Below are 24,243 nucleotides of genomic sequence, written 5' to 3'. Positions count from 1 at the left end.
TCGAAAGGGCTATCTTCTGAGGTGGCCAGCTCCGCCGCTGCAGGTATTCAAAAAGAAGCCAGTGGCCACTTCACAGGCCTGTTATGGAGGGAGCTGCAGAACTGAGAGAAGAGTCAGCCTGTGTGACCCTCATGATACAGAGCTCTTGTGAGTTCAGGTCCTTAGAGTGCATGCACTTAGCTCAAGGTGAAAGAATGCCATTGTAAATAGCTCACTGGAGAGTAATTTATGTCATCGCTCAAATGGAGAAAACTGAAAGCCATCTATCAGATCACTCCTGAGCAAACGACTGGCTGGGGAGGCTTGCATTGGAGCAGAAGAAAAGAATCTACAAAAATAAAGGGAAAACTGGATGCAGATGTTTTCCTCAATTAGCTTCTACTGAAAAAGCAACAAACAGGAAAGATCAGTGCTCTCTGTGCGTTTTTATTTAGCCACGTGGCATGAGTCATGACATTTCGGAGGGAAACGTGTCTGTCTTTGGTGAAGCTAAAGGAAACTTTTATTTTCTTGATCATGCTGGAGTTTTTGCAACAAAGCTATTTTTAACCAAAGTATTACAAAATGTGACCATCACGTGAGACGATTACTAAAATCTAAATCATACCAGCAAGAAGCAGTGATTCAATCTGTCTTTTCAAGCATCCCAAAGTAACTCAAAATAATTATATCTGCCTAAAAAATACTACTTCTAGGTTATTTTTGTTGTAGTTTCCTGTTATAGAAGGAAGAAAAAAGTCTTTGTCAATTGACTTCCTGAACATCAAAGTTAGGATAAAAGATACTTCATTAGGAAATCAAGACTTTTTCAAAGAAGACCTAAAATGCCAAGTGCTGCACATTTTTCAGTTGTGTTGCTGATTACATTTTTAACATTTTGGTTTTTCGTGGTAGTAAATTAAGAAACTATCTTCCTGAAATTTATCTCCTAGATAAAAGACAAATTAGGTTGTATTATTTTACTTTATTTTATAGGTGTGAGTTTTTTTGGCAGGGGTCGCATTGGGGAGCAATAGTTGGACCACACTGGAATCATCAGGGTAGCTTGTGAAAAGACAGATGCCTGAACTTCACCGCAGTTTATAGTCAAGTTCACAGAAATGGAGTGGCGTCCTGGCATCCGAATTTTAAAAAGAACCAACAGAATTCTTATGTACCCTGAGGCTGAGAACCACTGTTTTAAGGGCTGCAAATTTTAAAAACTTATCTACAAAGCTGTAATAAGTGTTTTTCAGGCTTCATTTGGGTATGCCTTGTTTCAAGAAAAGCCATGATACAAAAATGAAAACGTAGGGACCAGTCTTCAGGAGGCGGCTTTCAGTGGTATAAAGAAGCACACCAGTGTTACATGGATAAATCTCTGTGTGAATTTAAAGCAAGGTTTCGCATCCTAAAGTCGATTCCATACATTTCTGATGAGATGGAAAATATGTACGTTGAGCCACGGAAGAGAGCTTTAACCTCCTACTCCCTCGTTAACCAGGACAGAGACACACTGTGATGGTGAGCTGGGAAAGGCCTGGATCCTGAAGATCAAACCTAACTTCCTGATTCCCAGCAGCCCAGCTCAGACAGAGGCTGGAGAGCTCCCTCGACCACAGAATCTTGTTCAGAGGGAAGCAGCTTGTTCTCTAATGCCAAAGGGGAAAATCCAGCTGGATGTGTAAATAAAATGCACGCAAGGTTCACAGTGAGGGCTGTTCTACTTGCATCCCCGGTGGCCTCCCTGATTCCCCGTAAGCCCTGTGCTGATGAGGCTGTGTCCTCTCAGTTACTTCTCTTTACAAAGAAATATTTACCACGCATGGAAAATCCAGTCGTTCAGTGACATTACTGGGCAAGTCTCTTCCAGCCTTGCCATGCCCAGGTACGCTTCTGTTTTAGATCCCTTCCCTAAGAAGTTGTTTCCCTGAAAAAAGCATGATAGGTCCGCAGACCTGGAGGACAAGGTCAGGAAGAGGAAGGAGGCTGGTGAGGGGATAGGTGCCCTGCTTTGTTTCAGGGTGCAATGATAAAGGAAGCCTCTGGAAATGTAGGCACAGTGGTCAAGCACCCGCCAGCTAAGTCCAACATCTGGAAACGGAACTTGTACCTTGCAGACTGCCAGAGCCAGGCCTGAACGGGCCAGGTGTCAGTCACAGACTATGTCCTGAGCTGGGGACCAAACTTCACAATTCCTAGATGTGCATTGCTTATTCATCACTCAGACATTCTGTCCCATCTCCCTGCACCCTCTCCTGCATCGGTTCCTGGCCTGGACCCCTCTATGCACCCCACCTGAACCCAACCGCTGCTCTCAGCACAAAGCAGTCTTGACCTCGGCTCTGGGTTGTGCCTGGCTCTACTGCTGTCCACATGGACAGCATGAAGGGGCAGGTCTGGCCCAAGGCACGGGGAGGCAGGCAGGACTCAGGCATGAAAGGATGAATCAGGTCAGGATAAAGGCAGGCGAAGAGAGAGGGAAACCCAGGCTCAGGGCTGCGAGGGATGGAAGCAGGGAGAAAAACAGCGAGGGGCAGCCCTGAAGAATTAAACTGCCTGTGTGGGTCTGCATAGTGACCAAATTCCAAGCCCTGCCATATCAGGGAGGTGTGGAGAGGAAGAGGGGGAAATGCTGCTCTGTCCCACCTGGGGTGGCTTCAGCCTACTTCAGATGGATGAGGGGTGAGCATGAATAGCCCCATCTGGAAAGAAATGAAGAGGAATAGAGCAGGAAGGTGAAGCAGAGGAATCGATACAGCAAGGCTCAACCTGCATCCACACTCACATCTGAATGGGAGCGTGGGGCAAATCAAATCCACACCACCCACAGCCTGGAAGACCATTCCTGGGGCTGTATCTCTGCTGACTCACTGCACAGGTGATTAATGATGATAAAAAATCAACAGCAATGAGTATTCCTACCTCCCAGCGGGCACACTGAGCACATTCTGCATTGCGCCCGAGTTGATCTACAGAAATAAGCTGGTGGGTCCAAAGGGATCCATCAGTGAATGCATAAGCACCAAAGGAAGTGGTCGATTTTGGGGCTCCCGTCAACATGGCAGGTCAGGAATGCCGAGGAGGTGCCTCCCATCCTCCCTGCCGTTAAACACTTCTACTAGAAGAGATCCGACAATGAGAACAAAAGGCAGCAACCAGGTCACCAAAGACCCGAGCTATCAGCTTTTCAAAACACCATTTGGGTGAAGAACTAGAGTGAGGGGATCCAATCCCTTGTTGGTTTCACTGCCTAAGTATCTCTTGAATTTAACCACTTCCCTCCATCTCCGCTGTTACGAACTGTCCTAGGCGTTAGTGTCTCCCACCATGCCCTGCCCCAAATTCATGTCCACTCACAGCCTGCACCTGTGACCTTATTTGGAAAGAGGGTCTTTGTAGACAGAATCAAGTTCAAATGAGGTCATACTAGATTAAGGTGGGCCCTAATCGAACACAGACGGGTATTCTTAGAAGAAGAGGGAAACTTGGACCCAGAGACACAAAGGGAAAATGCCACGTTATGATGGAGGCAGAGATCGGACCGATGTGTCCACAAGGAATGGCAAGGATTGTCGGCTACCACCAGGGCTACGAGAGAGCCACAGAACAGGTTCTCCCTCAGAGACTCCAGAAAGAACTGACTCGGCTGCTGACACCTGGATTTTGGACTTCTGGCTTCCAGAATGGCAAGATAATACATTCCCATGGTTTTAAGCTGCCCAGTTTGTAGTAATTTGCTATGGCAGCTGGAAGGAACTACACTCCTCCCCAACCCAAGCCTGCATCAGCCCTTGCGAGGATAACCTAGCATCCTTCTAATCTTGAATACCCCAAATCTGTCTGGTCGTCCTACGATGTATTCTCCACTCAGTCAGCAGAGTGAGCGTTTCACATCTAACACGGATCCTGGGCTTCCTCTGGTTAAAATCCTCAGTGGTCTGCGATTGCTTTTGGAGTCAGCATCCGCTCTCCCCACCCTTCACCACCTCCTCACCTGGCTGCCTTCTGCTTCCTTGCCAGTTCTCACCCAGCATCAGTCACTCACAGGGACCTTCTCCAACCTGCCCAGACATGCCCCGTCCCGTGTTGTTTGTTCTTGTTACCCTCCTGGCTTTTTCCTCCACACCTACCACAGTGTGTTAGGTGTGATTATCTCTTCGGTGTCTCTTTTCCTCACTAAACTGTAAACTCCACGAGAGCCAGGCCACATCAGTTTCATTCATCACCAGATCCCCAGCACTTAGTATGGTGTCTTGCACAAAGTTAGTACTCACTAAATATGTGCTGGATGAATGGATGAATCAATAGAACAAAGACAGAGAAAGCGGTAAGTGCCTCTTTTTTTTGTTATTGTTTTGTTTTATTTTGTTTTAAGATGGAGTCTCGCTGTATCATCCAGGCTGGAGTGTGCAGTGGTGCGATCTCGGCTCACTGCAACCTCCGCCTCCCAGGTTTAAGCTATTCTCCTGCCTCAGCCTCCCAAGTAACTAGGACTACAGGCATGTGCCACCATGCCTGGCTAATTTTTTCTATTTTTCGTAGAGATGGGGTTTCATTATGTTAGCCAGGATGGTCTTGATCTCCTGACCTCGTGATCCACCCTCCTCGGCCTCCCAAAGTGCTGGGATTACAGGCATGAGCCAAGCACCTGGCCTCCTCTTTCTTCCCTCTCCTCTACCTGAGCCTGCAGTGGAGAGTCTCAAGCACATGTCACTGTTTTGTAAGGTGGCAAAACTAACAAAGATCAGGGCCTACACATCTTCCCTCCACAACACTTCCAAAATCCTGACATGTTTTAGAGAGCTAAGAAGACAAATAGAGCAGGGCAAGATGGAAAGTTAGGAAAACCACTGATCTATAGTAGGGTTTAAATAGAATTTGCAGTTATTAAAAAAAAAATGAATGGACGCTCTACAATTCCCAAACACTATCATTAATACTATCCCATATGTCATTGCATGCCTGCTTCAAAGCAGCTCTGTAGGAGATGCATCGCTGTCAGCATTTACAAGCCAGAAAGCAAGAAAACCGAGGCTCAGGGAGGTTAAGTCGTTCACCCAAGGTAAAGGCCATGGACTGTAACTGTCAGCAGGTCCATCTGACTCCAAGTACAGGGATTCTTCCACTCTCCCGCTGCCTCCCTACAGCCTCATATAACCCCCACGACCACCACTCCTTAGCACACACGGCTGGTGGAACTCACTGTGTGCAGGGAGGCAAGCCTTCCAGCCAGAGTCTGCAACGTGTGCAAAAACACCACTCTGACTCCTTTATCTGCTGTGACACAAGAGCGATAATGAACCCAGCAGCCCGGGCTGGAAATCTGTCCAGATTCATGGAATATCTTTCAACATAAAATATGAGAAAAAGACACAAACAGTTCAACAGCATCAGCCATGCTCTGCATGTCGTGAAGCAAAACAGGCAGGTTGCATAAATATTTAACAACGAGAAAGAACTGAACTGGCTCCAAAGGAACATCTGGGATAACAGATCTAAGGAGGCTCCGTTTTCTAGTGGGAAAGTCACTGTGAAGATACAAAAAACAACCAGCCAGCAATTCTCAGATTTCACTCTCATGTGCATTTACCAGGCACCTCTGGCAACTTACCCGAAATGCTTTTTCCGGCAGCTTAAATGTTTACTACACAACTGGGCAATTTCCAAGGGGCCTAAGTCAAATAAACATGCTTTTCTTGCCATAAAAACACTTCATTTCTATTTCAAACAACAGAAACTCAATAACAGTGTTAATAGTTGAGATAAAATCAAGTGTTTTTTGTTTTTTTTTTGCCACATTTATCTATGTTACCTAATATGGCAGAAATGGCCTGCTCAATGTGTTCAGGATTCAGATTCTGGCATTAGTCCAAAGACTAAGTTTGGGTAGTCCAAAGAAAATAAGCCATATGTTTGAAAGTACAGTTTTTATGAAGTTACCTTCATGACTGACACTTGGAAATGGGCCATCTTCTTCCAGAACTGATATCCCAGGGGGAGACTGTATCGTTCACAGGACCCCGTGGGACCAAATATCTGCCTGACATTCTTCCACTGAAGGACTCAACCACACGGCTGCATCCAACAGTCTGTCCTTGCCCTCTTTTGCAAAGTGTCAGGAAGAAGGCCCAGCTGCCTTGGGTAGGCTGAGGCTGCATGTTGACAACTGGCAGCTATTTTCCCAGGCACACACGTTCCAAGAGGTGCATGCTGTCCCTGCGGAGTCACGTATAACTGCGTTTCTTCCTGATCTAGCCTGGGTTTTCCCAGGGTGACAGGATGAGCACGCTAGCAGCTCCACGCTCTCCTCCTGTTCCACAGTGGAGGATGCCTCCTGCTGAACCTGCAAACTTTGCGCTGACCCCAGTGGAGAGCTGGGGATGTACAGGCTTGCACAGTGAGTTTCCCAAGGCTGCTACAGGCTGCTATGCTACCACGCATATTTCTCATGCCTCATCAGCCTCTGCCCTAGATAGTAAGTGTAGAGGGGAAAGCAAACCCACAGAGCTACTCTTATAGCTGCTCCTGGTCTGTCACCTGAGGGCTGTGCAAACACAAGTTGGCAGTTGAGTCACTGGGGCAGATCTGATCACTTCATGCCAGTCCTGGCTACCAAAGGATGCCCTCGACCCAGGCTGCTGCAAGCAGCCCCCAGCATAATCACTGTTTGCTAAATTCTTTAGTTCAGCAGTTCTCAAATTATAATGTGCATCTAAGTATATAAGTTCCTGGGAATCCTATTAAAATGTACATCGTGATTCAATAGGCCTGGGATGGGACCTGCAATTTCGCATCTCTAAGAAGCTCCCTGCACCTCACAGATGCAAGTGCAGTGTCCCCATGAAACACACGTAACAGAGCTTACCAGGGTTCACCTCCCAAGTAAACCCAAACAAACACGTGCATGGAGTTCTACGATTAATAAGACATTTCACAAAGTCACAGATCCCCCATCTTTCTGAGGAGGAAAGCTAAACTTGGAGATCAAAGAGCTTGGCAAAGCCAAGAATAACAGCAGACTCAATCCAGATGACTTGATAGGAAGTCCCAGGATGGTTTCACTAAGGCAGTGGTTCTCAAACTTTAATATGCATCACGATGACTTGAAAGGTAGGTGAAAATACGGATCACTGGGCCTTCAGGGCTTCTGATTCAGTGGGGGAGAATCTGCATTTCCAACAAATCCACAAATGATGCTCATGCATCTGGTCTAAGCACCACACTTTGAGAAGTGCTGCACTAGACGACGCATGATCCCAGAGACCCTGGGGCATCTGCCTTAGTCTCGGAGCTTTGATGCTATTCACCACTCATATGCCCAAACCCCACCGAACACTGTTCTGGCTCCTGGTACCCCAGGGATACTGGGTCGTGCCAAGTCTTTTTTGTATCCAGATGCCCCAAAGGCAATAAACTTCTTCGTCACTGACTATGATCTCTACTTTGTAGCAGCTGTTTGGCCTCAGGTGTGTGACCCTGAAAACTTCTCTGTAACTTCAAGCCTCACGCTCATGACCTGGGGAATGGGGCCAATAATCCCCATGCACAGGACCCCGATGAGGGCCCAGATGACAAACGGTTCTCAACCCTCCCTGTGCATCAAAACCACCTGGGAAGGTTTAACAAAACACCAGTGCCCAGCTCCCTCCCCAAATCCTGGGCAAGTGTATTTATCAAATCTCCCCAGGTGATTGATGCTAATGTGCAACGGGGGTTGGTATCCACTGAAGTAGGTAAAGATGCTAGAAAAATGCAAGGTGATCGGCTGCAGTGGCTCATGCCTGTGATCCCCGCACTCTGAGAGGCTGAGATGGGAGCAGTGCTTGAGGCCACGAGTTTGAGGCCAGCCTGGGCAAGGTGGCAAGACCCCATCTCTACAAAAAAATTTAAAAATTAGCCAAATGCAGTGACACCCGCCTGCAGTCTCAGCTACTTGGGAAGCTGAGGTGGGAGAGATGCTTCAGCCCCTCCTGGGCTCAAGAGGGACTGCAGTGAGCTATGACTGTGCCACTGCACTCGAGCCTGGATGACAGAGCGACACCTTGTCTCTACAAAAAAAATTTAAAAATTAGCTAGGCATGGTGGTGCACACCTGTAGTCCCAGTTATTTGGGAGGATGAGGCTGAAGGATTGCTTGAGGCCAGAAGTTTGAGACCAACTTGGGCAAGGTAGTGAGACCTTGTCTCTAAAAAAGAAAAATAATTAATTATAGCTATTAATATTTCACTATTATGCTATTTATTTATTTAGAGACAGGGTCTCGCTCTGTCACTCAGGTTGGAGTGTAGTGGCGCGATCTCGGCCCACTGCAACCTTGACCTCTTGGGCTCAAGCAATCCACCCACTTCGGCCTTCTGAGTACCTGGGGATACAGGTGCACAACTCCACACCCAGGTAATTTTTTAAAATTTTTTTGTAGAGGTAAGGTCTCACTATATTGTTGAGGCTGGTCTCAAAATCCTGAACACAAGCAATCTTCCTGCCTCAGCCTCCCAAAGTGCTGGGAGTACAGGTGTGAGCCACCCACCCAGCTGTTACGGTTTAATGAGAAGAATGAAAGCAACATGGACTGAGTGTCCCACAGATGTCCTCTCTCCCAGACAGGCAGGGAGACTCTTCAGTGAAAGCACCATCTTTAAACTCTCATGGAAAGGCAGCCTGATGAAAGGTATATGAGCAGAGCTGCAGAGCTAGCTGAAAATGGCTCCCTGGTGGGCTGTTCTCGTGAGCTGCTCTCTGTGCCCAGACCACAGCCTGGCCAAATCCTGTGATCCAAGGCTGAAAGCATCTCTGGATTTCCACGAAGCTCTCAGGGAGATAGGAAAGCTTAATCACAGCTGATTGGGACATGTGAATCAGGCACAGGAACTTTCCAGCCAGACCCCTTGGGAACCAATCTGGCTTGGTCTCTCTGCAAATTATCACAAAGAATCTGGGCTGGAATGGTTGACAAATGGGAGTTCATTCATTCAACAACAGCTGGGGACTCTTACATATAGGGGATGGGGAAGGAGAGGCGGATCACAAGGTAAGCTGCACCCCACATGACCTTTCTACAGCCATGCAAGGCAGGTATTTGTCGAATGGATGAATAAACTAAGTAGTGACTGGAGAAAGAAAGAGAGAGAGAGGGAGAGAAAGAAAGAAGAAAGGAAAGAAGGAGGGAGGGGGAAGGGGGGAAGGAAGGAAGGAAGGGAGGAAGGGAGGGAGGGAAGAAGGAAGGAAGAGAGAGGGAGGGAGGGAGGAAGGAAGAGAGGGAGGGAGGGGAGGGGAAAGGAAGGAAGGAGGGAGGGGGAAGGAAAGAAGGAAGAAGGGAGGGAAGAAGGAAGGAAAAGGAGGGAGGGAGGAAGGAAGAGAAGGAGGGAGGGAGGGAGAAGGAAGGAAGGAGGGAGGGGAAGGAAGGAAGGGAGGGAGGGAGGAGGGAAGGAAGGGAGGGAGGGAGAGAGGGAGGGAGGGAGGAATTTGGCCTTTTCTGGCACCCTCTTCTGCTGTTGGACAGCTATATTTTGAAGTTATTTCCTACACTGAACCATAATGCTGACCCAATTCTCTGAATGCAGGAAGAGTCCAGCAGAAACAGAGCCACGGAAGTGGAATGCAGGGAACAGGCCAAATCAACCTTGCCTTGAAGCGTACGTGGGTTTTCCTTGTCCACATCCGCTTCCCAGCCCAGGCAGCCAGGCGGTCCCCACCCAGGGCAGTGCTTGAGGTCACCCACAAGGCGCCTCCAGTTCTGCTCACCAGGATCGAGGCTCTCCAGAGTTCAACAGTCACAGGAGCGAACCGGAAGGCACAAAGAATCTGCTCACTCTGCGCTCCCCTGGGCAGCCCCTACTGAGCCGCTTCTGCTGCTCCCTGCTGGCTCTCTGAACCCCACCTCTTGGGCATATCCGGTTTCAGTCGGAGGCTCTCCTGTCACCTGGAATGCCCTGGGTCTCCCCTCTGCTCCTCTCCTTCCCTGCAGAGAGCTGGGGGTTAGGCCACTCAGATATCCACAATCATTAATTCCGGGGCCCCTCCCTGGCACCACTTCCATCTGATCCCGGCACCTCCAGGCCTGACATCTTGAGCCCCTTCTGGGCTCAAGAGAGGCTGCAGTGAGCTATGACTGTGCCACCGCACTCGAGCCTGGGTGGCAGAGCGAGACCTTGTCTCTACAAAAAAAAAAAAATTAAAAATTAGCCAGGCGAATTTAGCTCCATTTTCTATTTAGAATCCTGTAACCCGAACATCCAAGCATTCCTGGTGAGAGGAAAAGGTACTTTCCATTCTGCAGACCACTCATCGTTCCCCATAAGGAGCCCCTCCACCACCACCGAGGCCAGCTCTCCTGGACCAGTGCCTGCCTGCCGCCTGCCTGCCCACCATCTCTTCCTTCTTTCAGTGACAGCATCTGACTTCCTCCGAGAGGGAATCTTATCTTCCCAACTTCTGAATCCAAGTGCCTTGGGTGGAGAGGGAGTTTGACCTCACATCCTGCCTCAGAGTCTCCCTGGCAGTCAGGACCGGCCAAGGCAGGGCAGGTGGACCAAAATGAGACAAGAGAGCCAGGCCCGGGATGTCTGCTGCAACCACAGCAGGAAGGCACCCAGGTTCTGCTGGTGCTGTGGGAGCCAGGAAATGTGAGCCCAACTCATCTAGTAAACACCTTTGTTGCCATGTGAGGAGAGCCTTCCTGAGAATCAACCCTGCTCAGAGGAAAGCAAAGCCAGGAGATGGGGAAAAAAGATAAACATACAGTTGGTCCTCATTATTCAAGGTCGCTATGTCCTATAGAGTTGCTGTGAACACTGAATTATCAAATATGGAACCAATGCTTCTAAGGGGATTCAGTTTCTGCAGCCGTCTTGTTTGTAACGTTCTTGTCCACTGATCAGTAAGTGATCTTGTTTTATGTGTGTTTCTGTCTAAAGATACCTATTTAACATCTGTTGTTGATTCATTAACATTGAACTGACGGCCAACGGCGCGGTAACTCAGGCCCAAACAAAGCTCATCTGAAATGCCCGCTTCCTCCGTAAGGCTCATCACACCCATCCCGGGCTTCGGAACACTAGCTTCAGCGCAGCACTCAGGGACCATCTGAAACAGCGAAGTCCCCAAGAAAAGACACACAAATGCAAAAAATGCGGCCCCAAATAGAGCATGAAAAGGACACCTGTTCACAGTATGAGCTGAAACGAGGCAGAGGAAGCGTCCCCTTGTTCAACCTCAGCTGGAAACGTGCACATCAGGTGACTGTTTTTTTGCCGCTTGGCACGTGCCCACAAATACCACAAAAGCTCCATGAGCATTCACGTCTGGGGTCACAGGTAAGTTTTGGCTAGAAGGTGAATTGGTCAGTAGGAAATCCACAAATCACAAAGAACTGACTACTGTTTTGCTAGCCGTGTTTCATCACCTGGATCCTTCTATGCCTGAGGCCGGCAGTGCTCCTTTACACCAATTCTTTTTTCACTCAAGCCAGTTGGGAGGTGGTTTTATCAATTAAACCCAGGCTGGCTTTACAGCCTCTTTTCTGGAAGCACAGTCTCTGGAAGACGCTGGCTCCCCTAACTGGCCCTTTGAGGCCCCTACAACCCTCAGGGTCCTCAACATCCCAATCACCCCTACAAAGGGAAAGCTGGGCCCTCCCCAGGCAGTGTTCGTGGAGAGCTTCCCAGGTGTGCATCCAGTTCCTCAGCTTGAGACAGGCGATCCCTTTTGGCTGTCTGTCAAAACAAGTGCTTGAGCAGAGCGGGGCTCCTCTTTTGGTGAAAGTAAAAGCACTTAGCAGTGTCCACCTGTAACCACTGCTGATTCGAGTCCTGGGGAAGGGACACACTTTCTGGGTGGCTCTCGAGCTTCCAGGGCCAATGCCATCCCTCTTCCGTGTGTGCCGCTCATCAGCAATGGAGCAGGTCCCCCGATCAGCAGCAGCAGGGGCTTGGGCTCATGACCCTGAGCCTTCGGAGCAGCTTCTCTTGGGTTTTTCACTAGTCCCCCACCTCCACTCTGCCTCCAATTCTTATATTGGTGGATGAGGAAAAGAGTAGAATCAGAGCTGGAAGGAGACTTAGAAATTTCCTGGGTCGAGATAAGGAGAATGAGGGTCAGAGAAGAAAGAGTCACTTCGCCAAGATCACAAACTGAAAACCAGAACAAAAGCAGGGAGCTCCCAACTCCCTTTCCAGCACTCGTTCCACTAGCCGTGTCACTGCTGTATGGTAAGGCTTCACCCATTCTCTCTCCACGTGGATAAACTTAGTTTCATTCGCAGACAAGTCAGATCCTGACACTGACCCACATCACTCCACGATGTTTCTAAGGAGACTGTATATAACTTTTCACCCACTCTTCATCACCACCCCGCCAGCTAGAAAAAACTTAATTCAACAAAGAACTCCACCGTCGCCATCACCCCAGATGCTGCAACTTCTTTGCAAGCACATTGATTTTCTGGGGTCCCCGAGCCAGTATGGGAGTGCGCAGGCCCCAGTGCAGTCAGGTTTCTTGTCCTGTGCACATACAAACCTCCACACATTCAGTATAGGTGACCCTGCAGGTCCAACAAATGAGACATTAAATCACTCCTGAGAGAGGCTCACAGGAAGGAGATTCCACTGGGAAAGGAGGTCAGGCTGCCCTAGTTAAGCCACCCCCACTCTAGCCGGCCTGCCTGGCTCCCTGCCTCGACACCCTTCCACCCTGACTCTCCCAAAGGGGACCATGTCACCTCTTTCCAGGCCTAAAACCACACGAGTCCAGGGACAGGAGGGTTTGAGAGACTCTAGTCTAATAATTGAAGGCGTTAAGTCACATCTGAGACCTTTTAATACAATTTTAAAATTACACCTACGCTTGGGCTGGTGATGGATGAAGCCCACTCTAGCCCTGTCCTGAGCACCAGGAAAACCCTAACGCCTGTCTGAGTACCAGCCCAGTTTCAGGGAGCTCTTCCAAGCTCTCCCCCACGTAATCAACAAGGTTTGTTGTATGCTCTAGGAAAGTCACATCACATCCTGTGACTGCGAGAGAGTCCCTGTCCTCTCTTCCACCCTAAGAATAACAACTCACTTCTCCAGCCTCATCTTGTTCTTCACAAGAGGAGCCTGGCCAACAGGTGAGCTCAGAGGCCTGGCTCTTTACCTTTCACAGGGCCTTCCCTGGCATTCTAGAAGATGCCTTCCACTGCCCCAGTGACTCAGTGTCCACTCCAAGGACATTTCTGTCCAGATGTGGTTCACATCACCTCTTTAAACTCTGCCAGACACATTCAGACTTCACACGGAAAGAAATGTCCACCCAGCTATGATGAACCAGTTGGCTACACCCTTGGCCAGAGCCTGACTGGCCTTGACCATCACTTCCCTGGCAGCTGTCCCAGCTTGGTCTCCTGACTGGGTTTCCAAAAGCCACATCCTGTGGTCACATGTAGAAGTCTGGGAAAGACAGCACTTTCTAGAGAAGGTGATTTCAGCTGTCAAACCAATATTTCCTGGTTGGTTGGTTTTTCCCTTTTACATCCCTGTCAAATTTTTAACTTTATAAGGTGTGTTCCCTTAGGATTTTCTATATGGAGTTTGCTAATTCAGGCAGGAGAGTGGGGCGGCAGAGAGAGTCTCTCTGAGCCTATTTCAGCATCGCTGTTTTACAAGCACATCGGAGCTTACTGCCAGGAGACAAAGATGCTGTCCTCACACCTTAATTCTCTGTCTTCTCCCTCCTTTTATACATGTTTGATCACCAGCACTGGGAATATTACTACTATCCTTCTGAAACAGCTGTACATCTCTCACTTTTAGCAACATCTGACTCGGTCTTATCCTAAGTGTTATTATAGGTGGAATTGTGCTCCCTGCTACAATTGGGATATTGAAGTCTCAATCCCCAGTACCCAAGAATGTGATTGTATTTAGGGGTCAGGACTTTTAAAGGCATCATTAAGCTTAAATGAGATCATATGGCCGAGCCCTAATATAGTGACTGGTGTCCTCATCAGAAGAGGGAGAGACACAACAGATACGTGTACACGGAGGAGAGACCTACACTTAGGCTGCTTATAACTCTTGTTGTGAGAATACAAGAAGGTGGCCAGCTCCAAATCAAGGAAAAGGGCCTCAGGAAACAACAAACCTGCTGACATACTGATCTGGAACGCAAGGAACTGAATGCTTATGCTCTCTCCAGATTCATTCGCTGAAATTCTAACCCCCAGATGACGGTATTAGAACATGAGGCCATTAGGAGGTGATTAGGTGCTGTCATAAAACAGATCCCAGACAGACAGCTAGTCCCTTCCACCATGTGAGGACACAGCTAGAAGGCAGCATCTATGAACCAGAAAGTGGGCCCTTGCCTGACACCAAGGTGCCTTGCTCTTGGACTTCCCAGCCTCTAGAACTGTGAGTGTATTAGTCTGTTCTCCCATTGTTATAAAGAAATACCTGAGACCGGGTAATTTGTAAACAAAAGAGGTTTAACTGGCTCACCATCTGCAAGCTGTACAAAAAGCATGATGCTGATATCTGCTTGGCTTCTGGGGAGGCCTCAGGAAGCTTACAATCACAGCAGAAGGTGAAGAGATGCAGATGTCTTACATGGTAGAAGCAGAAACAAGAGAGAGAGTGGGGAGGTACTAGACACTTTTAAACAACTAGATCTTGTAAGATCTCACTCACTATCGGAAGAACAGCACCAAGAGGGTGTTACTAAACCATTCATGCGAAACCACGCCCATGATCCAATCGCCTCCCATCAGGGCCCGCCTCAACATTGGGAATTACAATAGAACATGACATTTGGGTGACGACACAGATCCAAACCATGTCAGTGAGAAATAAATTTCTGTTACTTAAAAGCTATTCAGTTGATCGTATTTTATTATAGCAGGCCAAATGGACTAGGACACTGAACACTCAGCCTCCAGAACTAGGAGAAAACACAGTTCTGTTGTTTAAGTAACCCATTCTGTGGTATTTTTGTTAAGGCGTCCTGGGCTGACCACAATAAACAACACACTCACTAATTCATCAGGCTTCTGCTGAAGGCCTACTACGGGCAAAGCACTGAGTTGGGCACTGTGGACAGACACAAAAGTAAGTGAGAATACAACAGCTCGTAACACAGCCAGTGAGAATACAACAGCTCGTAACACAGCCAGTGAGAATACAACACCTCGTAACACAGGCAGCGAGAATACAACAGCTCGTAACACAGCCAGCGAGAATACAACAGCTCGTAACACAGCCAGCGAGAATACAACAGCTCGTAACACAGCCAGCGAGAATACAACAGCTCATAATACAGCCAGTGAGAATACAACAGCTCGTAACACAGCCAGCGAGAATACAACAGCTCGTAACACAGCCAGCGAGAATACAACAGCTCGTAACACAGCCAGTGAGAATACAACAGCTCATAATACAGCCAGCGAGAATGACAACACAAATATATCTGTCATAGAGCAGAATGCAAATATTTTGGTATAATACTTCTATAACTCTTGTTTCAACAATGCAAATTTTTTTCAATGTGACTGACGTATTAAGGAACAAGCTGAGCATAATGTGGATTTTGCATTTGCTTATCTGTAAGAAAAATTAGATGAACATACAAAGTTGCATCTAGCTGAACCAAGCCACATGGAAATACACCAGATTCACATACCTCAGACATCAGTCAGCTCTCTCGGTCCACAGTGTGTTATTAGCCACATTCATCCACATTTGGAGTTAAAACTCTCGTCAGATTTCACGACTGTCCTACTACCATTTCACAGTAACATACAAATGAGCACACCTTCTGAGACTACCTCCATAAGCCAACTTTAGGTCATTTTCAAACTCAACTGCCATATGCATGGTAAGGTGGATACCTTTCTTAACCACTTAATGTTAAAGCTGTGCTACCATTTATAATAGGTTTTTTTTTTTTTTAGACGGAGTCTTGCTCTGTCGCCAGGCTGGAATGCAGTGGCGCAATCTTGGCTCACTGCAACCTCCACCTCCTGGGTTCAAGCAATTCTTCCACCTCAGCCTCTCGAGTAGCTGGGACCACAGGCACGTGCCACCATGCCCAGCTAATTTTTGTATTTTAGTAGAGATGGGGTTTCACCATGTTGGCCAGGATGGTCTCGATCTCTTGACCTCGTGATCCACCTGCCTCGGCCTCCCAAAGTGCTGGGATTACAGGCATGAGCCACTGTGCCTGGCTTATAATAGGCTTTTATGTTTGCTTTTATCTGACAAATTATTGCGTGTTGTGCTTCTAAAGTACTTTTTCTCCATAAGCCCTGTAGTTTTTATTGCATGACTGTGTATACTGCAGTGATTTTTAGAAACACGTATGAGTAGAATTGACTATATTTAAACGTTTCAATAAGGAACTCGATTTCAGGTAACTAAGGCCTGGGTAATGAATGTCTGTGGTCAGGATCAGATATCACACGCTTGCTGCATAAACTTCAAACAGGGCATACGAATCTGACTAATATGTCAACGACAGCCTCCAGTGGTAATGTACACTAATTGCAGGTAAAATACAGAAAAAGATGATGTATTGAAAATGGATTTTTAATGTTATCAAGTGAATGAAGTCATCACACAAGCTACGTCAGACATATTCCCTCACCTTTAGGCAGCCTCTCGTGGCCTCCAGCTTCCTGGCCTGTTTACTAAAAGAATCTCTTCGAGAGTCAGACAGCCTCATAAAGGGAGCTTCACTGACCTGTCATTGAGTTTTCTGAGGTGCACAGCTGCTCTCTCAGCTTCTCCACGTCATCAGGATGCACCTGTTCGTAGAGCGTGCTCCCAAACCACTCTGACTGGGGCTGGTTCAGAACAGGGGTGACGGAGTCGGACACGTAAATCACTCGTCCTGTCTCAGCAGCCACCACAAACAGAAATCCATCAGCTGCTTCAAGGATGAGATGCTTCAGTTCCTACAAAGAAAAGATTGTGATTGGCACAAATAAAGTGACAGACCCAGGCTGATTAAACTTTCTTATTAGGAACCTTCAATTTCCTTTATCTGCATATTTATTCTGGTACACAAATAGATTGGGAAACAAGTGCTTTTTTACTGGAAAATAAGCTAGAAAAATGCACAAAGCTTGCACCATCCCTAAGATACAGCTACTGTCAACACAGTCAGCCCTGTCTTCATGAGTCCTTTGTTGGGGAGAGAGAAAATTTCCAGGCTGGGGGATGGGAGAGCAATGAGTGATCACCAGAAGGTGCTGGGTTGCCAGAGGGTGAACAGCTTCACCACATATTGAAACTGCAGTCATGTCATTGGAGCAGACGGGTCCAACACATAGTGCTTGGCACAAAAGGTGCTGGATAGAAGGAAGGGAAGGGGAAGGGGAAGGTGAGAAGGGAGAATGAAAAAGACCACGTGTCTCCCCACCCAGAGCTTGCCACACTGAAAGTACGCTCTTGTTCCTTTTCTTTTCCTGCATTTCTGAGCTGAATGCTGGGCGCTGGCTCTAAGAGTATCCCCTTACATTTGCATTTCTGTCGGATTTCCAGAACTGACAATAATCATCATCGTCTCAAAAGACTCTCAGCGTCATCCTGGGAGGCTGCAGGGCATATAGTATTATCCATATCACTTTACAATGAGAAGAGGTTAGGAGCGCCAACCCTGGGCTCACACTGATCCATTGGGGTCATGACTGTCATTGAAGGCAGGAAGGAAGCTGTTTGGGTCCAGGAATGGGCAGCAGAAAGCCTTGACGTTATCCTCAGAAGGACATGGATGGGGCAAAATCAACTTTGTTAAAACGAGATGTCTTTTCTTCGTAGTACCCAACGGCAGCTCCAGTGTACTCGCTCATGCTACTCTCACATCAGGCTAAGGAGCCCTTTGCCACTGAATGAAACGGGCTTTGTGCCTGCAGGAGCCAGGCTCTAAGTCTTCCCCAGGCACTGTCATCCATGGCCACCCCTCCAACTACTTCAAGCACTGTTCAGGCTCCAGAGGACAAAGGTATCCTTGTAGGTCAGCAGCTGGCAAACATTTTTTGCTGGCAATCCTTTATTTGAATGCAATCTTATGCGAAAACCCCACTGTAAAGCATATGGACAGCCAGCAGAGTGGAGACAAAAGGTGGGGAGTCTGGCGCCCCCAATCCCAGTCCCCAAGCAGGGTCCAAGGACCCCAAGTCTAGAAAACACTAATGTGCTGATGAGCAGAACCCAGGGAGCTTTGTAAACGTGTCTAAGCCCTCGGCTGGGAAAAAATTCTAACATCCTCTGCCTGGGAAACCGGGGCAGAAGCAGTTGGTACAAGCATTTTTTAAGGATAAGTTTATTTTGCCCATTTCTCTTGCTTTGCACTTCTGCTGTTCTGAGTCACCTAGATGCTTAATTAGTTCAGAGAATTTGGTCAGCATTTTTATTTTCAGTATTGGGACAATTTTCCCAACAGGAAGAGCGGTAAGAAAATGAAAAACGGAAGAGGATGATGTCTGGGGAAGAACAGGATTCTTTATGACTGGAGGAGAGGAAGTGGAGGCTGAATGACTTCACTTTTTTCCCAGGTTGCAAAAACTGTGGGGAAGTCTTATAGGATGAAGCCCCGCTTGCATCAGAGACCCTCTTGCTGCCACCCTCCCCCGTGATGTTTATTCCCTGGGACACCATCCCTCACGACCAAGTTCCTGTGCCCTGAATCCAGCACCACCCTCCATGCTCCAAGAAAACAGACAGCAACAGTTAAGAGCATGTACTCTGGAGTAAAAGGACACTTTCATCTATGGCTCTCCTACATAGCTGTGCAACTTTGGGCATGTTACTTTATGCCCTCAGCAAATTTTTTTCAGTGAGCTCTAGCAAGGTTAAATGAGATGCTGTGTGTGAGGACTCAGTAAGGGCCTGGCACACAGTAGGTGCTCCATAAAGCAGACATTATCATCATCATCCAAGCAGCTGAGAGAGGAACAAAAGGAGGACTCCTCTGACCTGCGCAACTGTCTTCTCTCTCTACACCACTTTGAAAATCCTCAGTCACTTAAAGATAACGAGATTCATTTCAAGCATTGACGCTGTGGGTTTTTTGGTAAAGATTAAAGACATGTAGACAAAAAACATTTCACTGACTTTAGCACCTAGCAGTGCTTAATGACTTCTGTCTGTTACCTGCGAGTTATTCGGCCTGCGTTATACCTCGGGCCCATGTTAAACGGCCTATGCCTGTCTGTTACGGGCGAGCTATTAGGCCTGCATTACTCCTCAGGCCCCATGTTAAACGGTCTATGCCTGTTGCTTACCTGCGAGTTATTCGGCCTGCGTTATACCTCGGGCCCATGTTAAACAGTCTATGCCTGTCTGTTACGGGTGAGCTATTAGGCCTGTGTTACACCTCAGGCCCCATGTTAAACGGTCTATGCCTGTTGCTTACCTGCGAATTATTCGGCCTGCGTTACACCTCGGGCCCATGTTAAACGGTCTATGCCTGTCTGTTACCTGAGAGCTATGCGGCCTGCGTTACACCTCAGGCCCATGTTGAATGGTCTATGACTGTCTGTTACCTGCGAGCTATTCGGCCTGCGTTACACCTCGGGCCCATGTTAAACGGTCTATGCCTGTCTGTTACGGGTGAGCTATTAGGCCTGCATTACACCTCAGGCCCCATGTTAAACGGTCTATGCCTGTTGCTTACCTGCGAGTTATTCGGCCTGCATTACACCTCGGGCCCATGTTAAACGGTCTATGCCTGTCTGTTACCTGCGAGCTATTTGGCCTGTATTACACCTCGGGCCCACGTTAAACGGTCTATGCCTGTCTGTTACCTGCGAGTTACTCGGCCTGCGTTACACCTCGGGCCCATGTTAAACGGTCTATGCCTGTCTGTTACCTGCGAGCTATTCGGCCTGCCTTATACCTCGGGCCCATGTTAAACGGTCTATGCCTATCTGTTACCTGTGAGCTATTCGGCCTGCGTTATACCTCGGGCCCATGTAAAACGGCCTATGCCTGTCTGTTACCTGTGAGCTATTCGGCCTGTGTTATACCTCGGGCCCATGTCAAACGGTCTATGCCTGTCTGTTACCTGCGAGCTATGCGGCCTGCGTTATACCTCAGGCCCATGTCAAACGGTCTATGCCTGTCTGTTACCTGTGAGCTATGCGGCCTGCGTTATACCTCGGGCCCATGTTAAACGGTCTATGCCTGTCTGTTACCTGCGAGCTATGCGGCCTGCGTTATACCTCGGGCCCATGTTAAACGGTCTATGCCTGTCTGTTACCTGTGAGCTATGCGGCCTGCGTTATACCTCGGGCCCATGTCAAACGGTCTATGCCTGTCTGTTACCTGCGAGCTATGCGGCCTGCGTTACACCTCGGGCCCATGTAAAACGGTCTATGCCTGTTGCCTCCCTCACCACAACCACATGAGCTGGGAGCTATCGCTGCATTTATTTTTACAGAGGTGGAAATGAGGCTTGAAGCTACTGCCTGACCACCACATTCTGTGTCCTCCAGGTGGCAGATATTAGCACTGCTGGACCTTCTGAACATCTGCCAAGGGAGGAATCCCATGACCACGGGACGATTTAAAAAGGGATCAAACAGGTGACGTGCTTGCTGAAGTGTCTGTCACGGAACAGACAGAATAAATGTTCCTTTTCTACACCTAACTCGAGAGAAATCAAGTCTTGGCTCCAGCGGAATAAACCATCCTGTCTCCCAGCCATTCCTTTTTCATTCCTAACTCTGAGGTTCTGTGCACACTTTCCCTTTTTGTGAAATCCCTTCTGCTCCCCTCTGTCTAGGTATTTTCATGGCTCCTTTCTACGCCAGTGCTGTCCCTGTCCTGAGAAGTCTCACTTGTTAATACCAGGCCGCTCCCACTCTATTTCAGTTTGGCCACCCGCCCTGTGTCTTGTTAAACACTCCGTTACTTTTCGGACCCTACGCTCTACACACTTTTGCATTTCCTCGCTGCATCCCCTGACAACTGTATAATTTTACCTCTCCCCACCGCCCCCACTCTGCTGTAGACAATGAATGCCTTCAAATCCATCATCTCATTTGTCCTGCAAAAGCCCTCGGAGACAGGAAAGCAAAAAGCTTTATGTTCATTTCACAGATGAGCACACTGAAGCTTAGAGCGTTTTCCAACCCACCCTATAACCAGCACATGGACAGACAAAGACCCTGAACACAGGCCTCTGGCTCATGTAAATCCACTTAGAAAATGTGACCTCACTAGCCATTTTATGTGTTTCTTCTTGCCAACTAGTCAAAGACTAGTGTAGGTGTTAAAAATATGGCTTCGGGGTCCTACCAGCCTGTCTTCATGGGACCCAATCTTGGCTCCTCCACTAAGCAGCAGATTAACTCTGAGCAATCTGCTGACTCTTTCTAAGCCTCAGCTTCCTCATCAATAAAACAGAGTTAAATAACACTGGCTTCTTCACAGGGCTGGAATAAAGAGTAAATGAGATAATTCACAGAAAGCTATGACTTGCACCAGGCACCTAGCAAACGCCGGCTGGCAAAGTGCTCTGATCCCAGCCACTATTATCACTACTGCTGCCATCACTGTCTTTTTTTTCCACTTTTTTTTAAGTTCAGGGGTACACATGCAGGTTTGTTACGTACTGCCAAGGAAGTAAACTCACGTCACAGGGATTTGTTGTACAGATGATTTCATCACCCAGACCCTAAGCCTAGTACCCATTAGTTATTTTTCCTGATCCTGTCCCTCCTCCCACCCTCCACCCTCTAGGAGGCCCCAGTGTCTGTTGTTCCCCTCTTTGTGTCTGTGTGTTCTCATCATTAAGCTCCCCCTTTTAAGTGGGAACATGTGGCATTTGGTTTTCTGTTCCTGCATTAGTTTGCTGAGGATAGTGGCCTCCAGCTCCATCCATGTTCCTGCAAGGGACATGATCTCCTTCTTTTATATGGCTGTGTAGTATTCCATGATGTGTATGCACCACATTTTCTTTATCCAATCTGTCACTGATGAACATTTAGGCTGAGTCCATGTCTTTGTTATTGAGAATAGTGCTGCAATGAACATACGCCTGTATGTGTCTTTATGTAGAACGATCTGAATTCCCCTGGGTATAAACCCAGTAATGGGATTGCTGGGTCGAACGGAATTTCTGTGTTTAGCTCTTTGAGGAATCTCCACACCGCTTTCCACAATGGTTCAGCTAGTTTACACTCCCACCGGTAGGTGTGTAAGCGTTCCCTTTTCTCTGCAACTTCACTAGCATCTGTTTGTTTTTTTTTTACTTTTTAGTCATAGCCATCCTGACTGGAGTGAGATGGCATCTCATAGCGGCTTTGATTTGCACTTCTCTAATGATCAGTGATGCGGTGCTTTTGTCATATATCATCACTTTCATCGGCTGATTATATCAGCACGATTCCAGCACACAGCGTTTTTACTAACTTCTTCCTGCGTCACGTGCTGAGCACGATGTTCAGATGCTCAACATATTTTTTTGAGTGACAACTCATTAAGGTATTGGGAAACATAAAAGCAGAAAACCCAAAGATCAGAAAAACCCTCTTCTGAAGACAGCTGCTTGGAGAAAAATGGAAACAAAACATCTGGCTTGATTCCTTCCTCAACCTTGAGCCCTGGTTCCTCATGTAGTTTATTTCATCTTGGGGACACTGGGATTCTGCCCCCTTCCAATGGTGACGGATGACCAGGGTACCTGCTCTGTGAGGAAGGAAGGCTTGTATGCGCCATCGGTGGACTTGTTCCCTGTACCCCTCATGGACTTCATGTGCGAGACGGCCATGCGGAGGATGGTGAGCTTGTCTGGCTTTCGGGCGAGCGCGCTGCACGTGGGGACCATGTCGGAGAGCTCCGTGATGTACTGAGTCATCTTGTTCCGTCTGCGCCTTTCGATCTCACTATGATTCTCTCTTTCCAGAAAGCACGAGATCAGGAGAGGGGAAAGAAGAGAAGTATCAGATCAGGGATTACCATCTAATGTGATAAAATCATTAACCCCAAATAATCAGGAACTAGGGACAACACCTAAGAGCTGAGTACTCTGCATGCGTATTGGACAGAGCCGCCCTTCTGATGCTTTGGCAAGCTCTTACAGCTACATGTTGGGAGCACCGATGTCTATAGTCTCGATCTCTAAATACATTTCAAAATCTTCTAATAACTCCCAAGTACCTGAGAAATTTTTTTAAGCATAAAAAAATGAGACATGAGGGCCGGGCACGGTGGCTCACACCTGTATTCCCAGCACTTTGGGAGTCGAGGTGTGCAGATCACTTAAAGTCAGGAGTTCGAGATCAGCCTGACCAACATGGTAAAACCCCATCGCTACTAAAAATACAAAAATTAGCTGGGTATGGCAGCTGTAATCCCAGCTACTTGGGAGGTTGAGGCATGAGAATTGCTTGAACCCGGGAGATGGAGGTTGCAGTGAACTGAGATTGCACCACTGCACTCCAGCTTGTGCACACAGGAATCTGTACATGGACATACACATGTGCAGACACACACACACACAGAGTGTGGTTACTGTCTGCTTGAATATGTGGTTTACATGTTGTATCTTCACGTTTATTCCATATAAATATGTGATATATATATGTAATATATTGCACATAATATTTACATATTACATCTCGTAATAAGAAGCACTATATAGCCTTGCCACTCTTTGTGTCACTAAGTAGACCAATAATGCTACAGATTTACTTTAAAGTTGTGAATAAGCCTTTGTCCTACGTCCGACATATTTTATGCGGCACAGTAACCAAACAGGTACCCCCCTGGCTTATGAAACAACAAATAGCCAATTTAAAATACAAACGCACTGCAAGGAATTTCTGAATGCAATCTCTGTGATGTGTTATGATAAAAAACTAGCAGAAGGGAGGGTAGAAGGTTTCCATCCCAGGCTTTTTACCTTTAGGCTTGAAGGACTCACAGCCAACCCAGTTCAACAACTCGAAGACAAACCTGTTACTTGGGATAAAAGGATTATCTAAAAATACATCCCATGTCTGCTGCAGGATTTGGGGTTTCACTGGTGCTCAAAGAATGAGAGCGACACTAATAGCAAGAAAAGAACAACTCAGGCAGGGCTGCCTCCACACACTCCATACACTATGGAGTATACAATACATAGTCCATAATGTATTAATTAGCTTCACAGCCCATCCTCCCAGCCGGGGGAACAGACGTGCCAGTCAGCCCTGATGACAGCAAGTGGCACATGCTGAGGGCCTCTGAACACACAGACCGAAGGGAAGCGAGACCGCAGTAGAGGTCACTGCAGAGCGACCTCAGC

General features: G+C 47.6%; 1 protein-coding gene across 16 annotated transcripts in view; it reads right to left on the bottom strand.

Moving 5' to 3' along the window:
- Positions 1-24,243, bottom strand: part of ARNT2 (aryl hydrocarbon receptor nuclear translocator 2) — a 185,419-nt gene that overhangs the window by 100,361 nt on the left and 60,815 nt on the right. For all 16 annotated transcript variants that reach the window (XM_064366132.1, XM_021674386.2, XM_021674380.2 and 13 more), the window contains exons 4-5: positions 22,639-22,852; positions 16,690-16,903 (exon numbers count right to left, since the gene is read on the bottom strand). In XM_064366132.1, coding sequence (XP_064222202.1) covers positions 16,690-16,903; positions 22,639-22,852 — 428 coding nt within the window. The remainder of the gene's footprint in view (positions 1-16,689; positions 16,904-22,638; positions 22,853-24,243) is intronic.

This window comes from Aotus nancymaae, unplaced genomic scaffold, assembly GCF_030222135.1.
Source record: "Aotus nancymaae isolate 86718 unplaced genomic scaffold, 86718_ANA_hifiasm-v0.15.2.pri h1tg000064l_0, whole genome shotgun sequence".
Taxonomy (NCBI): domain Eukaryota; kingdom Metazoa; phylum Chordata; class Mammalia; order Primates; family Aotidae; genus Aotus; species Aotus nancymaae.
The sequence above is the reverse complement of the archived record's forward strand: the minus strand, read 5'-3'. Positions and strand labels throughout refer to the sequence as shown.